This window comes from Trichomonas vaginalis, chromosome I, assembly GCF_026262505.1.
Source record: "Trichomonas vaginalis G3 chromosome I, whole genome shotgun sequence".
NCBI lineage: Eukaryota > Parabasalia > Trichomonadida > Trichomonadidae > Trichomonas > Trichomonas vaginalis.
In genome coordinates this window covers 20,959,710-20,983,186 of record NC_067203.1, presented here as the reverse complement: position 1 = coordinate 20,983,186, position 23,477 = coordinate 20,959,710, and the positions used below count along the sequence as shown (strand labels likewise).

The 23,477-nt window shown below is 32.3% G+C and overlaps 7 protein-coding genes across 7 annotated transcripts, besides 2 other annotated features; 2 read left to right on the top strand and 5 right to left on the bottom strand.

Moving 5' to 3' along the window:
* Positions 1 to 1,459: 1,459 nt before the first annotated feature.
* Positions 1,460 to 2,443, bottom strand: TVAGG3_1022930 (protein serine/threonine kinase protein; the record flags this gene model as incomplete). Its single annotated transcript, XM_001311937.1, has 1 exon — positions 1,511 to 2,443. One exon carries the CDS (start codon positions 2,441 to 2,443, stop codon positions 1,511 to 1,513), a length of 933 nt encoding a protein of 310 aa, XP_001311938.1.
* A 1,025-nt stretch (positions 2,444 to 3,468) lies between these two features.
* Positions 3,469 to 4,855, bottom strand: TVAGG3_1022920 (tRNA cytidylyltransferase protein; the record flags this gene model as incomplete). The annotated part of the gene is made up of 1 exon (XM_001311936.1): positions 3,469 to 4,842. One exon carries the CDS (start codon positions 4,840 to 4,842, stop codon positions 3,469 to 3,471), a length of 1,374 nt encoding a protein of 457 aa, XP_001311937.1.
* Positions 4,856 to 7,287: 2,432 nt separating this feature from the next.
* On the top strand, positions 7,288 to 7,923 carry TVAGG3_1022910 (uncharacterized protein; the record flags this gene model as incomplete). The annotated part of the gene is made up of 1 exon (XM_001311935.1): positions 7,288 to 7,923. The coding sequence occupies one exon, from the start codon at positions 7,288 to 7,290 to the stop codon at positions 7,921 to 7,923; it is 636 nt and encodes a 211-aa protein (XP_001311936.1).
* A 188-nt stretch (positions 7,924 to 8,111) lies between these two features.
* Positions 8,112 to 8,144: a mobile genetic element.
* Positions 8,145 to 8,291: 147 nt separating this feature from the next.
* Positions 8,292 to 8,324: a mobile genetic element.
* A 26-nt stretch (positions 8,325 to 8,350) lies between these two features.
* Positions 8,351 to 13,051, bottom strand: TVAGG3_1022880 (aggrephagy protein; the record flags this gene model as incomplete). Its single annotated transcript, XM_001311934.1, has 1 exon — positions 8,351 to 13,051. One exon carries the CDS (start codon positions 13,049 to 13,051, stop codon positions 8,351 to 8,353), a length of 4,701 nt encoding a protein of 1,566 aa, XP_001311935.1.
* A 446-nt stretch (positions 13,052 to 13,497) lies between these two features.
* Positions 13,498 to 15,970, bottom strand: TVAGG3_1022870 (aggrephagy protein; the record flags this gene model as incomplete). Its single annotated transcript, XM_001311933.2, has 1 exon — positions 13,498 to 15,970. A coding segment is annotated over one exon (2,473 nt), but the record flags the coding sequence as incomplete, so codon positions are not given.
* Positions 15,971 to 16,482: 512 nt separating this feature from the next.
* TVAGG3_1022860 (uncharacterized protein) lies at positions 16,483 to 17,019 on the top strand (the record flags this gene model as incomplete). The annotated part of the gene is made up of 1 exon (XM_001311932.1): positions 16,483 to 17,019. The coding sequence occupies one exon, from the start codon at positions 16,483 to 16,485 to the stop codon at positions 17,017 to 17,019; it is 537 nt and encodes a 178-aa protein (XP_001311933.1).
* A 523-nt stretch (positions 17,020 to 17,542) lies between these two features.
* On the bottom strand, positions 17,543 to 19,792 carry TVAGG3_1022850 (ubiquitinyl hydrolase protein; the record flags this gene model as incomplete). The annotated part of the gene is made up of 1 exon (XM_001311931.1): positions 17,543 to 19,792. The coding sequence occupies one exon, from the start codon at positions 19,790 to 19,792 to the stop codon at positions 17,543 to 17,545; it is 2,250 nt and encodes a 749-aa protein (XP_001311932.1).
* Between the last annotated feature and the right edge of the window lie 3,685 nt (positions 19,793 to 23,477).

The window sequence follows — 23,477 nt, the reverse complement described above, 5'->3', positions numbered from 1 at the left end:
TCTGCTAGAGGATTTTATAAATCGAGGAGAAAAAAAATTGATAAAAAAAGTTTTTTCAAATCAAATTTCTGATCTCCAGTTTTGTGAAGTGGTTGTTGCAAATAAGGGTTTCGTTTTGCGAAAAAAACGTACAATACGCAATTTCGCTAAAAAAACATTTAGCTAGCAATTTCGACCTTTGACTCCACTCAAGACGTCACTTTTTTAATTTTGCGGTATCATATTTTTGGAAAATCTTTATGAATATTATATAAAAAGTCTCTTTAATATCTATATTTCATATTTTTATCGATTTTTAAAGTTTTTGCGAAAAGTATTCAATTATTTTTGCTATTTGGTCGGGTAAATGTCAGATTTGCGACATTTTCTGATATGATATTCAGATTCTACGTTGATAATAATGCTTATAGAACCCTCTTGCTATTGTGTCAAAATTGCGAAACCGATAGCAAAAATATCTCGCAATATCAAAATTGAGATATTGAGTGAATTATGCATTATAGAGATTAAAAATCTGATTTGTGAAAATATCTCATCAGTTTCTAGCTAATTCAAAAATCTTTACTATCTTATTCGATTAAAATGAAAAGGGAATAGTTTCATTATGCTTTAAATGACAGCCTTATAATATAATCATAGTTTTCGCTCAATATGCAGCATTTTTTTTTCGAAATCTATGGTCAATGTCCTAAATACTGATTGCTTTGCATTCATATCTCTTACATTTTCTATACCCACATCACTATTCATTGCTATTCCTATCTTTTTCATTTTTGTTTGTTTCTCATAATTTCTCAAAAAACATGATAACTTGATATTTGTAAATATCATACTTTATAACGTAAATAAGAACTTGACCTATTAAGAAAAGCAGTAATGAAAAGAAAATCTGAAATTCATAAAAATTACAAGTTTCTGATGACAATTAGCTTAATTAAACCAGGTACAAGATTATATAATTGTATTTTCTATCCAATTATCCATATAATATCTTATCCAGAAAAAATAACTTGATCAATACCAAGTGATTTTTTAACTAGTAAATAAAGTATTTTCTTTACACACACATTGTATATCATAGTTTTTTTTTTTGGTTTCGCAAAACATCCAAAAACAAATATGCTATAAAAGTGACAATTTTAGCAAAACGAAACCCTTATTGCAAATAATTAAGAATCAATAAAGCAAGAAATTTTGATGAGTAAAATAAAAACTCTTATGTCAAAAAAAATTTACAAAAAGCAACGTTTTTTTCGAAATAATGAGATTGGAATACATGAAATGAATATCTAAAGCTTTTTGCTAAATTTGATGATTCACTGACAGCTTTTTCATATCAAAATTCACCTTATCGAATAGTTGAACTTTATATTATGATAATATATTTCAGATACCTGATTATAATATATATTTTGAATCAGTATGCATTTTGAAGTTAAAATATTATTCAAAAAATATTAGCCTAGAAAGAAAATAAATTTATATACATACAAGAAGATAGGTTGCATACTTATGCATAAAAGTAGGGAGCTGAGTTATTAGAAGCTGATTGCTTCAGTTTTGGAATTACAATCAAACGCCTTTTCATTGGAAGAAGCATAGAAGTATTCCTTTTTGCAGGAAGAACGTATTCGCGTGTACTGTAATCATTTTCTTTAATCTTCTTCACACAACTTTGGACGTGCGTAATTGAAGGTCTTTTCAAGGGATTTCTGCTAAGGCACATTTTAATCAGTGCGCTAAAAGCTTGATCTATGCCATGTATTTTCTCATATCCCATCTTTATCTCATATAAAAGCTCAGAACCGTTGGTGGCTCCAAAAGGAAGCTCACCTGAGGCGAGCTGATATAAAGTGACGCCTAGCGACCAAATATCTGATTTCATTGGGTCGTGAGGAATCTTTTGTATAACTTCAGGCGCCATATAATCGAAAGAACCGACGTATTTACATGTATCTAAAACATTATGTTCTGTTAAGCCAAAATCTGCAAGCTTTAACTGACCATGAGATGTAATAAATACATTTGCCGGCTTTATATCATTGTGAGAATAACCATTAAAATGACAGAACTTCAAAGCATCAATTATTTGCATGGAATATTGAATAAGAAGATCTCCTTTGATACCATGATATTTATCAATTAAATCTTTTAGGTTTCCACCCGAACAATATTCTAAAATAATAAATTTTTGCTGCTGTTCTTCAAAAACATCATATATCTGAATAATATTCGGATGATCTAGATGAATTAAAGCGGAAACTTCTCTGTGAAATGAATTAGTATTTTCTTCGCTAGAATGATTTGCAGAATCAATAACTTTACAAGCAAATTGTTGATTATATCTTGTGCTTGTAATAAGATAACAACTTCCAAATCCTCCCTTGCCAATTGGTCCATTACTAATATATCCATGAGCATTTAAAGATTCCTCAATGCTCATGATTTGAAATTGAATAGTCATAAAAAATTGATAGAAACTATAGAAAATTATTATGTTGATTAACATTAACAGCCTAACATGATTATTGAATTTTAGTGAAGTTTAAAATTCAATGCGTATTTTTATGAAAGATTTTTAGTTGTTTCATATTAATTTTTATTGTTAGGAAAATTTAATTTTGAAGTCGGATTAAGTAATCATCAAATTGAAAGTGCTAGAAAAGGAAGTTCTGAAAAAAAAAGTGGCTGCTAAATAATTTTGAATGAAAACCGAATTTTCCGATGATGTATATTGAAGTATGGTTTAGCTATATAAATAATGATTAATTTTTGTTTCTGAGTTTGAATTATATAAAATTATGTAAAATAGGAATTATATTAGATATGTATTTCTTTTCATTATCATCTGGTTTCGAAAAAAATGCATTCAAAAATTTGATAATAAAATTTGAAAGCAATTGCAATGCTTTCAAATTTTATTACAAGTTTTCATTAGCTTCTGTAATTCATCAAATACAAAAAAAAATCATAGTGCATGATATTATTAAGGAAATAAAAATTTGACAATTCGATAATTGTCAAATTGGATTTATTGCTTTTATGAAAAAAATGATGCAAAACTTTCATATTTCAAATGTCTTCAACATATGATTTGTAATAATCAAACTTTTATTTCGATAATCAGAATTTTTATCATTCAGCTCTAAACAACCTGAAAGCTGCTACATCTGTTCTGAAACGAGATCATCATTGATTAAGGCTGTTAACTATCAATTTCACTAAAATTATTTCAAATTTATTATAAATCCATAATATTGTTATGCTGATCTGCTGCTAAATACAATTTTATAGATAAATTATTAAAAATAATGAGGAAATAATTAAAAATTCAATTCGAGATCATTATCGTTATCGAGTTGAAATATATGTTACTTATATTTAAGAAACATAAAGTTATATTAAAGAATATCAAAAAAATATGCTTATTATAATAGGATACAAAAAAATTTAAGTAAATTTAAAATATTAATGACCTTTTTTCTCTGCAATATACTTCTTATAGTCATCACTAGTTCCATTTGGATTTGCAAATTGCCAATCAATCATCTGGTCGATCAAATCTTTCAATCCAGGACCCGGTTTAATTCCATGAACAGAAGCTAATGTCACGCCATCCAATATCTGCTTCATCTCATACGATTTCGATAAGTTCTGTTCTTCAATAAACGGTTTAAGTTTGTTATCATAAAAATCTAATAAATCATCAGTTTGTAACAAAGGCCTAACTAAATAAAACAGTGGCCCTGTACTCATAACGAACCTTCCGACATTAACTCTATTCATTCCATCTTTAAATATCTTTTCAACCATTAGTTTTCCATGTAAAATTTTCTTGACATTGTCAGCCAAAGCATTTTGTAGCCTCATTGAACGGACAATTTGGTATGTTATCGCTGGCATTGGCTTATTCTTTTTCTCTGGATCAGGAACAGCTTTCTTTTCTTCGAGATCAAGCAAAACAGCAGCGAAATAAGTTATCATTGAATCATTTCCAGTCAAATCTGGCTGAATTTGATGGACACGACGTACTCTCTGGAGAGTTTTTTCCATGTCGAGTGACCACAATGACTCAGAATCGAAAATTGGAGAGAGCATTCCGCTGCTTATTAAATGTTGCATCGCAAAGAAAGCTGATTTCGCATGTAGCATCTTTGTAAGCTCGGTAGCTATTCTATCTTTTGTGATGTTATGTAAGAAAAGTGGAATAATCTTTGGAATTGCGTCTAATATTTCTTGATCAATTTGAAAATCGTATTTTGCAACGAATCTGAAGCATCTAACAATTCTATTTGGATCGTCTGTGAAATCTTCAATGGCAGATATTGGAGTTCTAATAACTTTATCCTTGATACTTTGAACTCCTTTGACGTAATCTTCGATTTTCATGGTTTGTAGATTGAAAAAGAGTGCATTCATTGAAAAATCTCGATGCCTAGCATCTGATTGCGCTGTTCCCTCTGAAGTTTCGCCTTCGGAATATGATTCAGATCTCAAACCGCAAATATCTAGCCAAAAATCGCGGAACAAACAAACGCGGGCTGTATTGAGATGCTTGGATTGCTCATGGTTTGCTTCTAATATGACTACTTTCGTATTTGGACCTAATACTTTTACCATTGTTTGAGAAAATTCAGTACACGTTGCGCCAGATATTGCAATATCGATATCATCGTTTTCTTTTCCAAGTATTTTGTCGCGTACCCATCCTCCTGCAATTCTAACAATCACATTCTTTGGTAAAATTTCTGTTACTGTTCTTTTAATGATATCAATTACTTCACTATCAAGTTTTGAAAATGCTTCACCGCTTTCTAATTTACGAATATTCTCATCAATCATATTCCAACTAAAAGTGAGATAAAAAAATTATGACTAGAATTGAATAGTATCATACTAGGATAATCACAAAATATTGAACTATTGGCATTTGGCTCTAAAATGTCGTATAATGTATAAATTTGAAGTTAAAAGATTTGAATTTGAGATTTTCTACTATGGTTTTGATCGCTTAAGCTCTATAAATCTATGGGATAATGAAAGTCTGATAAAATATTGTTTCGAATTCATATACACCTAAATTATTTAATCTGTTAGAGAAAAGATGAAAATAGTCAAAAGTAGATTTATGTATGGCCTATATTGTATAATTATCTTACAAGTTATCATATCTGGTGTGTAAGGAACCCGTGCCCATAGTCTTACTTGTTTTGTTAAATGACCATTATCATTTGATGGCAAACCATCATTAATGTATCTATTTAAGGGACTACAATAAAGACCAATAGCATAGAAATAGGTGCGAACACCAGGATTTCCATCTATAAAAGAATAAATTTCCTTTCCATAACCAATTGTTGTTTTAACAAGACCACCCCAGTCATATGCTGGAAGTTCGGTGAGATTGGCTTCAAAGTTCGTTGCGGTTAAAATATTAGGGGTTTCCAAATTATCAAGTGGGGAATATTTTTGTTTGAAAACATTGATCATGGAGAGAAGAGGATATTCAAGGATGAAATGTCGAAGATTGTCATTCATAACATAAAAACTTTGGTTGAGTTCATCAAGAAGTGAAAAAGTGCCGGCCTGGATGTTATGGGTTGCTTCTTCTTCGTTTTGAAAGCATTTTGTGATCCTTTGATCATGATCAAATACAAGTTTATAAAAATCACCCTTGTACTTAGTAAATTGATAATATTTTCCATAAATGGGTTTTAATCTCAATTCATCTCTTCATTATAAAAAAATTGTCACTTTTTCAATAGTTGATAACTTACTGAAGGGTAGCTTCCGACCAAATTGTCACTTTTTAGCCCAAGTGAGAAAATTTCGTAATTTATAACCAAGTTTTTTAAAATCTATATTTAATAAAGATTCTATTTTTCTTATTAAATTTCAAAAATGAGGGGGTTCTTATCTCATGCTGTGTTTTTGATTCCAATCATGGCTCCAATTCAGATGGTGGCAATATTCGCCAAGAAAAAGGACAAATTGTACAATATCGAATATGCAGTATCAATATGTCCCTAAGCTCATATTGGTCATATCCGCATTCATATATAGAAGCAACACAAGGCAATTCATACAAAAATTATTTAATTGAATCAACCATCACTGGAAGTCAAGGAAATACAGGACCAATTGGTCATTATAATGGTGCAAATATTGTTCGAAATGTAAATATTTCTAATTCATATGCATCAGATGGAAATTCTGTCTATATTATTTCTGGAAATTCGGATTTGGATGCGATTGTTTCATATTCAACATTTATTAATAATGTTGCTGCTAATGAAAGATGTTTGTTTCATTCTAAAAATGGAATTAAAATCAGCCATTGCAACATTATGTCAAATGAATGTTCAATGGAATCAGAATTTTTAAATGGAGTTATTTTTACAGATATATATGTTCACATTTTGATTACAGGTTGTATCATATCAAACAACAAAGGAAGTACTTTATTTTTTTGCATATGAAGGTTCTTCAATCGAAGTTTCTTCTTGTTTCATTCAATTAAATACTTATAGCTATTACACTTCATCATTTTATGATCCTGCTAATTTTCGAATTTCAACAACAGATTCACTTAATATTGAAAATTCTCATATTTCCATAGCACTTTGTTATGCAGAATTTCAATTTTATTATTTGAGGAATATTACAACAGATAAATTCAAATATAAAAATAGAGAAGACACAACGATAACAGGAAACGTTTCATTTAACCGGAATAAAGAAGAATCATTTACACTTGAAATTTGGATTGATAACTATGAATCAACTATATTCAGTAAAGAAAGTGGATCTCTTACATACCAATATTCAATCAAAATCCCAACTAATTTATCAATTGGAAATCACAAAATATATGCCAAGTTTTCGGATGAAAAAAATAAGTGTATCAAATACAGTTTCTGTTGATTTTCAATATTTGAGTCCATTTTATATTAATTTATTGGAAATTGAAAAAACTCAATACAACAAAACTCTTGATGATAGTATTAAAATCAATGGAACTCTTGTTTATTCAGAATATTTTGAAGTTAAATGCAGTATTGGAGAAAAATTAAGTAATTTTAACTATATGGGCATCTTGAATCCGCCTACATGTAATTTTTCAGGTCATTGTGACATTCAAAGTCAATTGTGGATGAAAATACATACACACTCAAAGTTTGGGCAGTCTCAAATAGTGGTGAACAAACAGAACCAAAATCAAAAACATTTCAATTTTATAGAAACTATCCCGTTCTAAATATTTCAAATACAATCAAAGATTTATATATGCACAATGTTAATAACAACATTTCAGTTACAGGGTTTGTTTCAGATGCTGATTGTGATGATGAAGTCAAAGTCAAAGGAATTATTGAAGGATATCCAAATAGTCAAACATTGCAATCAATTTCCATTCCAGATCTAGATGATTATCAATTCAACTTCAATATTACTATTCCAGACAATCTTTCGCATGGTTATCATCGTCTTAATTTTGAATGTTGTGACAAAACTGGAAAATGTGTTTCAGAATATAAATCATTTTATTACGGATTCCATAGTCCAAGACTCAGTATTATCAAAATCCCGTCATTCCCTGTTTATATTGGTAAAGATAAATTTATTAGATTTGTCCTTTCTGTTTATGATATGGATGGATTTAGTATCATTAGAATTTATCACAGGATTCATAAAACTATCGGCAATCTTGTAAACATTACTCTTACTAATGAAAGCTCAATGGAATTTGAATATAAAATTCCAATTACAAGCGAAATCAATGTTGGTAAACACAATATATCTTTTTTTGCTTTAGATCAATTCGATTTTGCTTCATCATATCCTATAATAGAAGTTGAATTTGGTCAATTCAAATCTGAACCCCCATTGATTTATTCCATTCCGAGAAGAAGAAAACGTTGATTTTAACATCACTAAATCATTTATTAAAGACTTATTTAAATACTCTTTTTTCTTTATTCAAAGTATCTTCAGCATAATTCGCCCTGAAATTTTTCAAATACGCAAAAAATGTACAGATTCAATTTTAAATAATCGGTTTTGTGCATTTTTTGCACCCTATGTAAAACTCAAAAAAAATTGAGAGAATGTTAAGGGTGCACTTGCCACTTTCTGACATTCTCTCAATTATTTGACACGCTCTAATTTGTGAAATAGATTTCACCACAATATAAGCAGATTTTTTCTTTTCAAATTCAATAATAGGCCATAATGTTATATCGAGTCTTCATTATAACAACAATATGAACCTCTTTTGTCAGAAAATTTGAGAGAATGTCAGAAAGTAGTAAGTGCACCCTTAATTTGATAAAAAAAATAAATAAATATTTTAATAACATGGCGCAAAAATAATTCTTCCGTCAACTGTCACAGCAAGAACTCCTCCTTGCTCCGGAAGATAAGTAACAAAAGGAACTTCGCACGAGCATCTGTAAATCTGTTCGTCGATGTTCAGATAGAAAGCTTCAAACTTGTAAATTCTTCCTTTGTCATCAGCTGCGATGATATAATCGAAACCATCATTCGACTTGTAGCAAGACCAAGACGAGATTGCAGAGGCGATTGACCTCTGTCTAATGAGATTTCCGTTTGGACTGTACACAGCAATTACGTGGTTAAGTATTCCTTTCTGAAGAACAGTCATATAAACAACGACGAAACCCCATTGATGAGTTACCAAAATCTTGCAAGGTCTTGATTGTTCTCCCAAATCAACAGTTGCGAAACTTGTTCCTCTACTCAAAGAAATGAAGAACAAGAAACCATCTCTTGTTCCGCAAGCTGCCAATCCGAAACTCCTTGAAATAGACACGCACATCACTGAATCTCTGTATAAAGGAATTGAGAAAATGTATTTCATTTCAGTACTCAAAGGATTTTCTTGTTTATAAAATGTTAAAACACATCCTCTGTTTGCTGTAACGAACCAATTCTTATTCGCAGAGATCAACGTGACGTCTTGTATATTTGTCTTCATTGTCTGCAGTTTTCCATTATTTACATAAGTAACATTTCCTGCATTAACGAAACAAATTGTTGAACAATCATTTAATTCTGCGAATTTTCCTTCTTTCTTCTTAGTAATAATTCGCGAGAAATCATCGATTTGGAACAAAACAGTGCTTGGACAACTCATTCCTGATCCTGTAGGATTGAAAGAACTTCTTCTAAGTTGTGTATTCGCGTTCAAAAATGAGCCTGCCAAGTTGGACATCGAAGAAGATCTGTCGAAATCCTGTAATTTGTCAAAAGAAAACGATGAAACAATTGTATCGTTTTGGTTTGACTTAAACTTGGAGAAAGAATTCTGGGATTCGATTTGTGAAGCGATTTGTGCAGCTTGTTTGATGTTTGCGATTGATTGGCTGAGATTTCCAAACGTGATTCTCTTCGAATTCGATTTCGGAATGATCGAATTCGAGTTCATTTCTTTGTTCACGTGTTTCACAATTTGGATGAAGTCAACCATTGAATCAGTGATTTTTCCACATTCATCCAACGTAATGATGTGATAAGAATTCGAATTTGACTTCGATTTCCTGCAACAAGTGAAAACAATCGAATCAGAAACGATTTGGAGAACAATCTGGTTCTTAACTAATGAGTTTGTCTTCTTCTTTTGTTCGCGAATCGGATGTAAATCATTAAATAATTTTAAGGGGGAGTAACCAGAGTCACTTTTTGAATTAGTGTCACTTTTTGGGTTTTGAGAGTAAATTTCAGGTTTAAATAAATTAAAAGCTGGAATTGCACCGACACCTTGTTGCAACGGTCCCCAGATTAAGTCGATCCACCTTGAGATGTTCTTGGAAACTATCTCCGACTCGAGAGTTTTTCGATTTAAGTAGACAAACTCGAAAGCAGAATTATTACACCATTCAGGGAAAATTAGATTTCCTTTTGTAGAAGAAATGAAGGCTTCTGGAAGGAAATAGAACTCTGCAGGTAATTCACTAAATGAGTTCATACTTTCCGTCGAATTCTTGTATATTTCTTCATAACTTTTGAACGGTTTTTCATGTGAAAAAGGTGACAATCTTGATAAATCATTTCTTACGTCGTCAGGAGATAATTGGGATGCGTTCAAGTGGAAGTTCTCTGGTCCTTGTTTTTTAAACTCGCTCATTATCTCCAAGATCCTGTTCTCACCTAATTGGCTCATCGGTTTTCGTAAATCTCTCAAAAATTCTGACTTTTCCAATTCAAAAATTTTTCCGAAATCGTTAATCAAAAACGGCATCAACGGATAATGTTCCAAATCATTAAATGTTCTTCCGCTCAACCTGTTCAAATGCATCAAATAATCAAATGTAGATATCTGGTGCTGCTGCCAAAGTTTCGTGAAAACATTGACATTTGTATTTTGTATCGTTAATTTGTTTGATTTTAACGTATTAAAGACGATAGAATAATCGTCATCGTTAAAACACAATAATTTTGTTTTCTTGTCTTTGAAGAAGAACTCTATTGCCTTTTTATTTCTTATATTCTTATGTTGTATTACGTATTTTATTGTGTCAAAAGGCCATTCTCTTAATGATCCTTCTTCTTTTCTCAAGAAAATCGAATTTTGGATGAAGAAAATCGCTTTTGTCACTGAGAAACAATTGACAATTTCACAGAGGAATTCGTTCTTCGCAATGGCTTTGAATTGTAGCTGTGGAATATCATCGTATTTGTATTTCGGCCAATCTCTTTTTAGACGACTTGGACAACCGAATGAACACAAAGAATTATCTCTCTTCAAAGCGATTTTTGTTTCTATTTTGTTGGCAATGGTCCATGGAGCACCATCAATTGTAAGATTTCGCCATAATCTCGTCCATAATTTCTCACTTTCTCTTCTGTTCTTTTGTAATTTAAAGATAAAATTCCTTTCTTGATTTGAACACATAGAAATCGCTTTTATGTCTAATAGACTCAATACTTTGTTCGATTTTTCATGTATTGTGTTTGTATTACTCTGCCACATCTTTAACAAAACAAAGGAATCATTTGTTTGAGTGGTCATTTCACTTTTCTTTACAAATTCATCAATTGCTTTTGACGCTTCATTCATTGTTGATTCAGGCAATCTGAATAGCAAAGGATGGGAGTTCTCTGCGCATTTCATGTTCAATAATGCGAATAATGGAATATTGTCAGATAAAACACTTTGTGACAAATTTAATTTCAAAAAGTGACTTTTGACAATATCATAATAATAAGGAACCAAAAACACGCAAAGTAGGATGTCGAAAGAGATGAAATCTTGGGAATTCCATCTTTGGAACAATCTCAAACATTTCTCAGCCAAATCGTGGTCTTGCCAATCTCCATCTGCTGCAATTCGAAGTGAAAACATCTTCATTTTTGTTTCACTTTGTTTCCTTTGGTTGTTTCTGATTAAATTAGTCACTTCATTCGGTGTCATCCACATGGATTTGCCACTTTTCTGTCTGAAGTTCATGAAATACGATTCCTTAGATACATCTTGTGTTGTCATTGACCTCTTTCTTCGTAAAACTGACTTCTCAAATGGAGAAAAAAGTGTCAATGTTGATAAAGCCTTGTTATCATTGTCGTAGAAGATGAATTCTTCGACAATCTTGAAGAAGGAGTGGATCAAATCTTTCCTGCAAACGTTATTCAACAAATAATCTGCAATTATATGTAAGAATTTGCATTTCAGATTTGATGTCTCTTGGATTCCTAAGGATTCGGCGATAACATCAATGGATTCGTATATATTCTCGATTGTTTCCGCAATGTTCTCGATATTCGAGAAGATTAAGAAATTAAATAATTTATCAATGCAAGAAGCCGGAGAATTGATGATCAGTATCATTGGCCAGAAGAACCATGTTGATTCCAAACAGTATTTAGGATCAGGGACCAACTTATCTGACAATTTTATTATGAAAGTTTGTCCTAAATTGATCGCGAGCCAGCAGACGATCGGCAACAGTTCAAAGAACCCATTTATCATCATCTCGGTCAGTGTTGAAAACAAAGATTCTCGGACAATATCGTGTGTCATTTGGCTAAGGATGATATTGATGTGGTCTTGGACAGTGATCTCTTTGAACAAGTTGTTTTGCTGGGCAATGAAGAGGATTTCGAAGACCATTGAAATAATATTTTCATCATTAAAGGAAAAAGTGAGCATTAGAAGACTCAAACTATCATTTGTGAAGTCTTCTTTCATTGGACATGGCTTTATTTGCAATAACTCACCGATAATATGCAAGAATTCCTTTGTCGGAGAATTTGGAGTGATTGTTATGCCAATTAAGAAGAGAAACTCGTTGTCTGTGACTCCGAACTCAATTGCCATCTGTAATATGATGTATTCGATGGCTCTCAAGCAGTCATTTATGTTTACATTTTCTGCAATTTTAATTTTGTTCAAGGAAGGTCCGTAATACAGCTTCATAATGGTTAGCAACTGTTTCATTGGCCTTAACTGATGGAAGTAACTCGAGTAAGATGTGAATAACGCCCTTGCCCAGTGTTTCAAAATTCTTGTGTGGGAAATTCCATCACTTCTGCTCCATAAAGATAGGTTAAGGAGAATGGCATCGAGTAGCTCTGTTATTAGTAAGTCTTCCTTAAGGCATTCAAGCATTGCCGTGAAATGTAAGTAAAGTTCATAATTGATGTGTTTCATATCACATGTCATGAGCAAATGGGATATAATATGGAATCCATCTGCTTCTGCGAAGAACTTTTGGGCTTCCGATGACATGGATAGGGTACTTGAGAAGACATCAATGATTAATCCTTCGTAAGAAACTTTGTTGTCGACAATTTTACAATCTAAATTATTAAATAAAGGAAGTAAGAACTCTACTTTGCACATTTGACCAAGAATTTCGCTAAATGATACTAGTGTCTCTTTGTCTTTGTAAGAATAGTCCATAGAAACTCCGAAATTCTTTTCACTTTCAATAAAAGCTAATTCGTTCTGTCTGATCGTTGTTCTAGCGCATAATATTGTATCTTCGAATAATGGCGGGTCGCTTCTTGGTCCTGCTTCGTAAATACCCATTAAATGTTGTTCTGTCAAATCTCTCAAGAAAGAAAAGCCGCTGAACCTACTAGCGAAGGCAGATATCTGGCTTTCTGGTGGTAGGCCACCGATTACTACGTCGATTGACTTCTTCTTCCATTCGAAATTTGGTAAATTAATTTTTCTCGGTTCCTGGCAATTGCAGCTGGCCACCATTATATACTGCTTCTTCATCTCATCGTAACAGTACTCAACTGATATCAAAACCCATGATCTTGGCTGAATTTGGATATCAATTGTTGCTGTTGTGTCGAAATCGTCCGAAATATGAGTTACTACTAATGCTGATGCCGAAATAGATATCGATATCATCTTTTCATCTGTTTCCGGCAACAATATTAATCTTGGTTTGTATTGAGCTGAATCTGGTTCGTACCAGACCCAAATTGTCAATGCCCATGTGTTCTGTATGATGCTTGTCGGTACATCTTTGATTGTTATGATCGAATCATTCGAAAATGGCATAGAAACTAAAGGAATTCTTCTGGCAATCGACATATTACTCGTAATTGCCCGCAGAGCGTCGATGTTCAGTTGGGAAATTATGCCATTTTGAGGACAAATCAAAGAAACGTACTTTTGCATGAAAGATACGGAGGAAATAACAGTTGATATCCTGTTGAGAGCTGTAAAAATATCTGTGGACATCGCGGCGCCTTGGTCTGTCTTCAAAATTGAAATCAATTTGAGATCAATTTCGCCAATATGCAATGCCAAGCAGTTTTTATAGGAATACTGGCATATTCCACCGAGGAATCGGATCACTTCGCCAAATGAGTTGCCGCCTTGGTACAAATCAATGATTAAATGTAAAACTTTCGGTTGTTTTACAATAATTGAAGTTGATTGCGAGGCCAATGCAGTGGAAGCAGCAACTTGGACGAGTTTAAGGAAGATCTTGATTGGTGGGCCCTTCGGATATATGTTTTTGATGATGTTTTCTACGGCATTTAACTCGGGATTTGTTAATGTGTGCATAATCGAGACTTGAGCGAGATATCCGATGAAACTGTCAATGAACTCTTCACTCTCAGGCGTTGGCTCTAAGATTGCGCCACATTTTATCAAAGTAAAAAGCAATTTTTCAAAAATTCCTGCAAGTTGCCATTTGTGGATCAAAACATCGGTAATTGTATGCAATAAATCCGAAACAAGCTCTACACTCTTGATTGCTGGGAACATTGGACAAGTTATATCCATATAACTTGATAACAGGTGTAAAAGGTTGATATCGGTATCTTTTTCGGATACTAGGTAGCTTCTAACGTTGCTTAAGACGAATTGTCTTATCTTTGGTTCGTATGAAAATACAAGAAATTCTTGGGCGAAGAATCTGCTGGAAAAGCACTCAGCGACTATTGTTTTCTGCTGGAAAGTAGTATGAATAACGAAGAAAATTGACAAAAGGGCCTTTCTTGTAGAGTCATTGTCAAATGTTCTGTAAAATAACGCGGATTTGATGAGAGAACTCGTAATAAGATTCGATGGTATTGAGTTTCCGCCTATTGCAATGAATCTATACATGATTTCTGCGAATAATAAAGGATATTTTCTGACTTCTGAGAGATAATTAATGAGAATTTCTGGTTTGGTGAGGAATAGTCTTAAAGCGTAGTTTCTCAGTAGACTTAAATATGCAAAATTTTCTGGATTATTGTAAATTGTAATTTCTGGGCAAAATAAAGCTTTGCTGTGCAACATTTCATCGAGAATTGTCATGTTTTGTATTTGTGGTATAGCATTGGCCATGTAAAGGACAACTCCGAAGAGTTGAAGCGTATATGAAGATTTAATTTGGCATTTTATGCATGAAAATAGGTTATTCATGAAGTCTGGCACTTTTGATTCGTAGAATTTGAGAATTGAAATGATAACGTCGATTTTTGTGATGAAATCTGAACCAATTAAGTCATTTATCGTTAAAACATCAGTTAAATCTTTCACTTCTTCGATATTAAGTCCATTAGGGAACGAGTCGTAGTTTAAGAACTGTAAAAGTGAGTTATCTGCTTGACTATCGTCAACTTCGACAATTTCTCCTTTTTCTGGAACGGAACAGTGGGGAACTGTGCTTGCAGCGTTAACTATTGCCATGGAAATAAGCTCCATGAAGTGGTTTAAGTTGTCTTCTTCCCGTAAATACGGACATAATTTTTGGAAAACAGAAATCGAATTGTAATCTAATGCAGAAATGTGGTATACTATGGATTGTATAAATTCCGATGCTACGCTTGATGGCAAATCAAGTGAAGTACATAATAATAAGTAATCATAAAATTTATCTTCAATGTGAGTGGAAAAATTTCTTTCTGAAGCGGTCGGAACAGCCAGAAGTAGAAGTTTATAAAATATGTCTGGGGAGTGTCTATTCTGGGTGAGGAAAATAACGAGATATGATGTATAGTCGGAGAAATTAGTTTTTTCTTTCGATAAAAACTCATTGAATAAGAAATAGAATATGGAATGTGAAATTACTGTTGATTCCTTTGCATCACCAAAGATACTTGAATCTGATATAAAAGAAATTGCAGAAATTAAGGACTTTGGAGGCAAACTATTATCTTTATTTGCTGCAATCCATGTAAGAAAAGCTAAGTGAATGTAGTATGATGAAATATAAATGGATTTAAGTGATAAATTTGGACTATTGATAAATGTCAACAGAGATTCTTCATCGAACGGAATATTTTCGAATACTTCGGATAAGAGAGATCTCGGATTGTCTGATGATTGTAGTCGTTTGAGAAAAGGAAAATAATCATTTGCAGGAATAAGCTGCAAACTGACAATCTTATCAATATATGGTATATCTGTGTGAAATGATGATAGCTGGAAAGGCCCTTCCTCAAGAATTGAAGAATAAATCTCAGTTTCGTTCAGAAGGGCCTGATTTTGCATAAAAAAATTTTTGTAAAAATTTACAATCAAATACAAACCCATAAAAATTCAGATAAAAAATGTTTGATTCTTATATAAATTAATGAAATTAAAAGATTTTATTGGCGGATGTGCATCGGATATGCATTCTGGGTTTTCGCAATTTTCCTAAACAGAAGATATTGCAGCGAGACTAAGGGAAAGTTATTTATTGTACAAATGGTAATTCGGATTCACCTCTTATGGATCTTTAATTCAATTGTGAATGTGCTTATGAAGCAAATAAAAAAACTTTTTTGATTTTAAGCAATAATTATAATCAATTCTTAAAAAGATATATTTCTGTCGTTTTAGAAATTCTTAAAACTGAAGAAAACATATCAAAAAAATTTCAAAACTCCAAAAATTTAAATAATTTTTCTAATTTTTCTAATTTTTTTGGAGATTTTTATAGGCATTAAATAGCTTCATTATTGATTAATGAATCTGATTTCGATATTAAATGGATGATTTGTCAGTTTTCAAATTTTCAAATGCCCGAATTTATGCATCCATTTTTGAATGTTATTGTAGGATTCGCAGGAGGAATTACAACAGTTTCTCTTTGCGTAGCCTCCTACTTAATATCTCTTTATGGAATGATCGAACTCTTAGAAGAAAACAGAATATTCTTCAAAAAATTTTCAAAAGCTGTTGGAGTCTTTGTTGCCGTGCTAGGATTAGCACTTCCATTACGTGGACATCCATTTTATGCATTTTTACTCGCAAGTTGGTGGTGCACTTTATTATTTGAAAAAATCCCTGTTTTCTCTCTTTATCAGAGCTTAGCAAATGGTATTATTTCAGCTATTTACTGGATACCTAAGTGCATGGACGAAGATGCAACACTTTTCCAATCATTCGGTGATTTCACAGTATTTGTACTTATTCCTATTAGTTTTTGCTTAGTTTTATTCTCAAAAGATAGCGAACAACTTACAGCAAGAGGAAATATTAAACTTTCAGGACCCCAGATTCCACTTGGCTCTTGGCTAAAGAAATTAGGATCAACACTCTCGAACTTATTATGAAGATACGATTTTACATACTTGTTTTTCAAAACGTCAAGAAAATTCCAAAAAATGTATTTTTATTGCTTGTAATTATATAATAAATGTTTTATTGAATTTGTTTCAACTACAACATATAATACCCTGTTTGAAATTAATATATTATTTTTGATCTAATATTTTTTTGAATAAAGTAATTTAATACTCATTATTCTCACTTTCTACCAATGGCCATGCTAATTTATTCTCTAGATATTGCTCATTTCATCAAAATAAAATTTCGATTTTTATATGATAATCAACTCTATATAAAACACTCTATTTTAGTTATTACAAATATATTTTGACAATGAATATACTTATTTTTCTTATTATTTGGAGAAATTATTTTTCGAAATCAATTTCCCTTAGAATCTGACTGGTTCTTATCATCAGTTTCTTCATTTTCATTTACATTCTCATTATTTTGTTTCTTATTTTCTTCAATATTTTTCTCATTTTCTTTATTTTCAGATTTCTCTTCATTTCCATCATTTTGCCCTTTTTATTCTTCATTTTCATTATCATTTTCATCATTTTGTTCCTTGTTTTCTTCAATACTTTTTTCATTTTCATTATTACCAGGCTTTTCCTCATTTTCGTTATCATTTCCATCATTTTGTTCTTTGTTTTCTTCATTTTCTTGGTTTTCTTCTGGTATATTTTCAGGAATTACAGGTTTTGGCGGAGAAAATGGTTTTGCATAGAAAACTACATAAGCAGAAGCGGAAGTTCCATCAGGAGGAGTCGTAGGAATTACTGAGGAATCATTAAAACTGTACCACTTCTCTCCTCTTTTTCCAATTGCAGTGTAATGACCAAAAGAAAGTGTTCCTGAGTGCTGCGAAATACTTCTGAGCTCGTAGTGCTGATATCCATCACCACAATGCTCATCTTTCAAGTCAAGAGTCAAAGGAATCTGAATAGGAGTGTTATCTCTTGTAGATTTCCTTCCTCTGCCATTAAATCTCTTGATTTGAAGGGCCAGGACATCAGGAAGATGCTTAAACTTGAAGTATCTACGTGCACATGACATAGAATTGCAATGTTCGCACTTCCATTGGTTTGATGAATCCAAAACAACGGAAGAAGTGAAGCTAAACAAGAGATCATTGATGGTGAATGATGGAGGATCACATATCTTAACTCTGTTCGATAGAATTCCTTGTTCTTCCGAGACAATTATCGTTATTCTTTGGAATTCTTCAATATCTTCGAATTCTGGAGTTCTTGGGTCCAATGTAAGTGAAGCTCTGACAGATTCTCGCTTGCTTTCAAGCCACATATGCTGTGCAACTTCCCAAATTTGATCAAGAATCTGATCATGAGTGGAATCGTCATCAATTGAGACTACAAAAGGTAGACATATGTTTTTACGATCTTGGTCAACCATTTTTGTAAGGATTCTTTTCTTTCCTGTCTCTTCAATTTCGAATGCAAGATGATCTATGGCGTCATCATCGAATTGATCGACCACTTTCATACCAGACATCGATCTTGCAACTAAAAGAATGCTAACATCAGTCGGAACTTGGCAAACTCTAAGCATTGGCTTAGATATATCAAGAGGAATGTAAATAATCTTTCTATTTTTGGCAATTGGCAATGAAAGCGTTGTAAATGGCTCTACAACAGTGGAAATTTCACCACAGTTTGCGCATTTCGTGGTGGATTCCATGTATCCGAAAAATAAATTGTCCATTATTGATTTATTCTTCAATTCCTTCTTACATTCATCATGCATACCATCGACTAAGAAGGAATAGAACTCTTGGGAATCTTGTTGACCAAATGATGAAAATAATGGACAAACTCTTCCGACAGCGCGCTTTATTTTGCTTGGTTCTGGACTTCCTGATAAATATCCTGATACAAAATCAGCAAATGAATTGGATAAAACAGGTTTATCACTCTCATTTATAATTTTTGGCAAATTGTAAATAAATTTCGGAAGAGAAAGAATACATTGCAACGCAGAATTCATGTAACAAGTGTTTCCCATGTTATGTAATCCATGTGGCTTTAATTCACATGAAGAAAACTGATTTTCAACGACTGGCGCTTCTTCTTTAGGTTTTTCTGGAACAGCTTTCGATTTGGCTGCTCTTAGGGCCCTTTTTGCACGTTTTCCAAGCTTTGGTTTTGAAGAATTTTTTTCAGAATTAAGTGGAGGCGGTTGATTTTGTCCGGACATTGTAGGCTGGATTGCTACTGTTCCAGGTATTCCAGATGTATCAATTGCAACTACAACATTCCTTAATCCTGCTAATGTTTCTCCAATTGTATCTTTTATTTCGAGAGGAGTTGTAGAATTTGGTGGGAGAATCACTAGTGCTTGGTTACGTGGTATATGGAAAGAATTAATGACTTTTTCCATAAAATATTTGACTTTCATATTTCTACTTATTATAATTTGCGTTTTTGCTGTTTTGTATTGAATATTTAGTTGTAATTTGACAATCTCAGCTGTACCATCTGGCAAAACTGCAACTTTTATTTCTGGACCACCGCCAAAATTAGTTGAAATGTAGTCCCAGACTTCAAAAGATACTACTTCAAAGTCTTCACCTTGTTTTATATCCTTTTTTAATTGTCCTTGTTTAATTAATTCTTTATTATTTACTTTCGTGTTATCATTTTCTCCATTTCGCTCTTCAACTTGTCTGAAAAATCTTGTTGAAACAATAAATGCATCATTTAAAGGCTGAATAGGATACTTCTCTATTAATGATCGTATATTCTCAATATCAGACATGAAAAACAAATTGAAATTTGACAATCACAAAAGCAGTGCTTATCGGTTTATATATTAGAATAGTTATAATAGAATTTCGATATTCTACTTTTAGATAAATTTTAGTAGTATATGAGTGCGGGTTTAGTGACTTTTTTTGTTACATCTATATATAGACGGATGCATTAAAATATATTTATTTATAAATCATTAAAAAATTAACATTAATTTTAAAATAATTTATTTTTTATCTTTTATAAAAGAAGTTATATATAGATGATGTCAGATATTCCGCGATTAATTAAACATTGTTTAAATCCTGAATGGGTTAAACTTCAATTTAAAAATGAAGATTGTGAATTATGGCGTCAAAAATTTTCTCACTGGGTTTTCGTCTATCAATCCCAGCTCATTATATACGCAACCAATCAAAAATCTGATATGGGAGTCCAAGGCTAACTTTTTGTTGTCTACCTAATAAAAGAGGAAGCAGCATTAGTGAGAATAATCGCAAATATTCAATTTAAATTATCTTTTTATTCTTAATTTAAAGTGACAAAAAGAATAAAAAACCTATTCTAAGGCATGTTGTTATGTAAATGAGACTAGACATCATATTTTATGTTATGAAAAAAAAATATTTAGAATTTTAGAACAAAATAAATAGAAAAAATAGCATAACTTATGGATGTGCGTATATTAAATTTAATAAATTAAGAGAAATTATTTTTGGCGCCAAAATTATTCGTTAACTCTCAAATTTTTCTGAGTCAATAAGCCGCCAAAAAAGTGTCATTTCTTTATAGGAAAGGAAACCTATTTGACGAACAATCCGGACACTAGTGCCTCAGCGAATTTCCCCAAACCCACCAATCCCCTCCCTGCTGTTGTGCACCATCGATGGAAAGTAAGTCATCAATAGTCTCTTTTCCTGATTTCAAGCTAACGTTAGATCATTCATGAAAGAAATCATTGCCTTTCATCAGAGACTTTCGTTATAACTGCGCTGCTCTCAAGTTCATCTTGAGAAATTTGTAATAACTGAATTCCCAAAGTTCTTTAGGTGATCCAAAACACTGTAGCTGCTTGAACTTTGGACGAGCCTCGCACCCCAGAGAATAGAAATCCCAATCTTGCTCATGTTTAGTTGAATTAGTCTGCAGCAGTACAGCTCTGATACCACAAGATCGTGATGTATACAAAGTCACAACGCTATTTGATTCAACAACTAGCTAGTTTTGACATCAAATTGCAAAATTTGACTTCGTTATGAGCTCTTTGTAGCAAAAATACATTACACTTAAAGACTAGTTGCTAGACTGTAGTAGTTTGTTCGTATATATCTATTTTTCCCCAACGTATTGCATACTACATTTTGACAAGACTTGCAACCTTATAGTAACCTCGTTGGGAATTGTTCAAGCAAAGCGTAGGTAGTTAAGGTCGAGTAAGAGTTCTTCTTAAATCTTTCACTGAATGAGTAGGTGTTGGAAGAACTGTTCTCTAAAGCGATACAGTTGCGCTACATGTTCGTCAACTTGTCTAGAAATAAATATATCATTTGTTTTATACGTTTTTTCGTAATAAATCTATTTGTATTTGTTGTATTTGAGTATGAAGATAACAAAAACTACGGCATAAGACGCAGTACACTGGGCTTCGTTGCCATTTTATTTACCATGTTAAGAATAAACTTAACAGACATGCTTTGTTTTCGACGAAGCCATCTAAAATAACGTACATCTAAATAAAACTAAAAAACTGTAAAATTTCTTTATTTGATAGTATACTTCAAATTATGCACTATACCTTCTAGAATTCTATAACACTCTTTGCATATAATTTTTAAAAAAAAAGTTATATCTCGACAAAAATATGATTTATCAATAGAGTATGTAAAATAAAACTCATTCGCAGTATTAAAAAATCGTAAATCTTTCCAAAAAAATTTTGAATTACAAATTTTAAAACTTAAAACAACATTTTTTGAAGCGAAAAAACGAAATCTAATTTTTTTTTGGAAAATTTAGAATAAATAGAGCTCTTTAACTCGTCGAATACAAATTGTTTTCAAGTTTTTTTCGACCGGAAATTGAACTTTTAGAGTTTATACAATAAGATTCACATGAAAAAATACGGGTTTAACAAAGAAATCACCAATATAAAGGTTTTTTTAGTAGAACGAGATTGATAAAAACTATGGTATGATAAAAAGACGATAATTTTTTTGGCGGGATAATTGAAGAATATGAATGATTCGAATTACAGACATACTCTAGTCCGAAACTTACTATGGTTCGTGACTTATTTTTGACACAGAATAGCTGTAGACTAAGGCTTACTCTAGATCCAGACTTATTATACAATTAAATTTGCTTTTGGAATAAGACTTAATTTTAGTTACAAACTTATCTTAATATCAGACTTATATTTAGAATCAGACTTACTTTAGTCTAGAACTTACATTTAGAATCAGACTTCCATTTCAAGTCAGACTTACTTTCGTCCGAAACTTCCATTTCAAGTCTGTCTTACTTTCGTCCGAGACTTACATTTCAAGTCAGACTTACTTTCGTCCGAGACTTACATTTCAAGTCATACTTACTTTCGTCCGAGACTTACATTTCAAGTCAGACTTACTTTCGTCCGAGACTTACATTTCAAGTCATACTTACTTTCGTCCGAGACTTACATTTCAAGTCAGACTTACTTTCGTCCGAGACTTACATTTCAAGTCATACTTCCATTTCAAGTCAGACTTACTTTCGTCCGAGACTTACATTTCAAGTCAGACTTACTTTCGTCCGAGACTTCCATTTCAAGTCAGACTTACTTTCGTCCGAGACTTACATTTCAAGTCAGACTTACTTTCGTCCGAGACTTACATTTCAAGTCAGACTTACTTTCGTCCGAGACTTACATTTCAAGTCAGACTTACTTTCGTCCGAGACTTACATTTCAAGTCAGACTTACTTTCGTCCGAGACTTACATTTCAAGTCAGACTTCCATTTCAAGTCAGACTTACTTTCGTCCGAGACTTACATTTCAAGTCAGACTTACTTTCGTCCGAGACTTCCATTTCAAGTCAGACTTACTTTCGTCCGAAACTTACATTTCAAGTCAGACTTACTTTCGTCCGAGACTTACATTTCAAGTCAGACTTACTTTCGTCCGAGACTTACATTTCAAGTCAGACTTACTTTCGTCCGAGACTTACATTTCAAGTCAGACTTACTTTCGTCCGAGACTTACATTTTAAGTCATACTTACATTAATATCAAACTTATATTAACCTACGACTTACTTTTATTCCCAGACATCTTGATCCACACTGACATTGAAAACTACTCATACATCTAAAGCCACTCAAACATAATCCAAAAAATGATAATGTAATGAAACTTTATAGAAAATTGAAAATTTCGGCAATTAAAAATAAAGTCGAACAGCATTGTAAATGCAACTGCAACACGGAAAATGTTTATAAACTATATGGTGTTCATATTCCATGTATTCATAACATCTTAGATGTAAAACCGGCCGATTTAGAAAAACCTAAAGCATTTCATATTGGAAAATTGGAATTCAATAGTTCGAAGAATATTCTAGTTTATGATGATGAAGACAATCCGATAGGAAAGGGTGATCGGAAAAATGAACAATGCAAAATTTCGGCTCGGAAAACATTTACAACCAAAGTTGAGA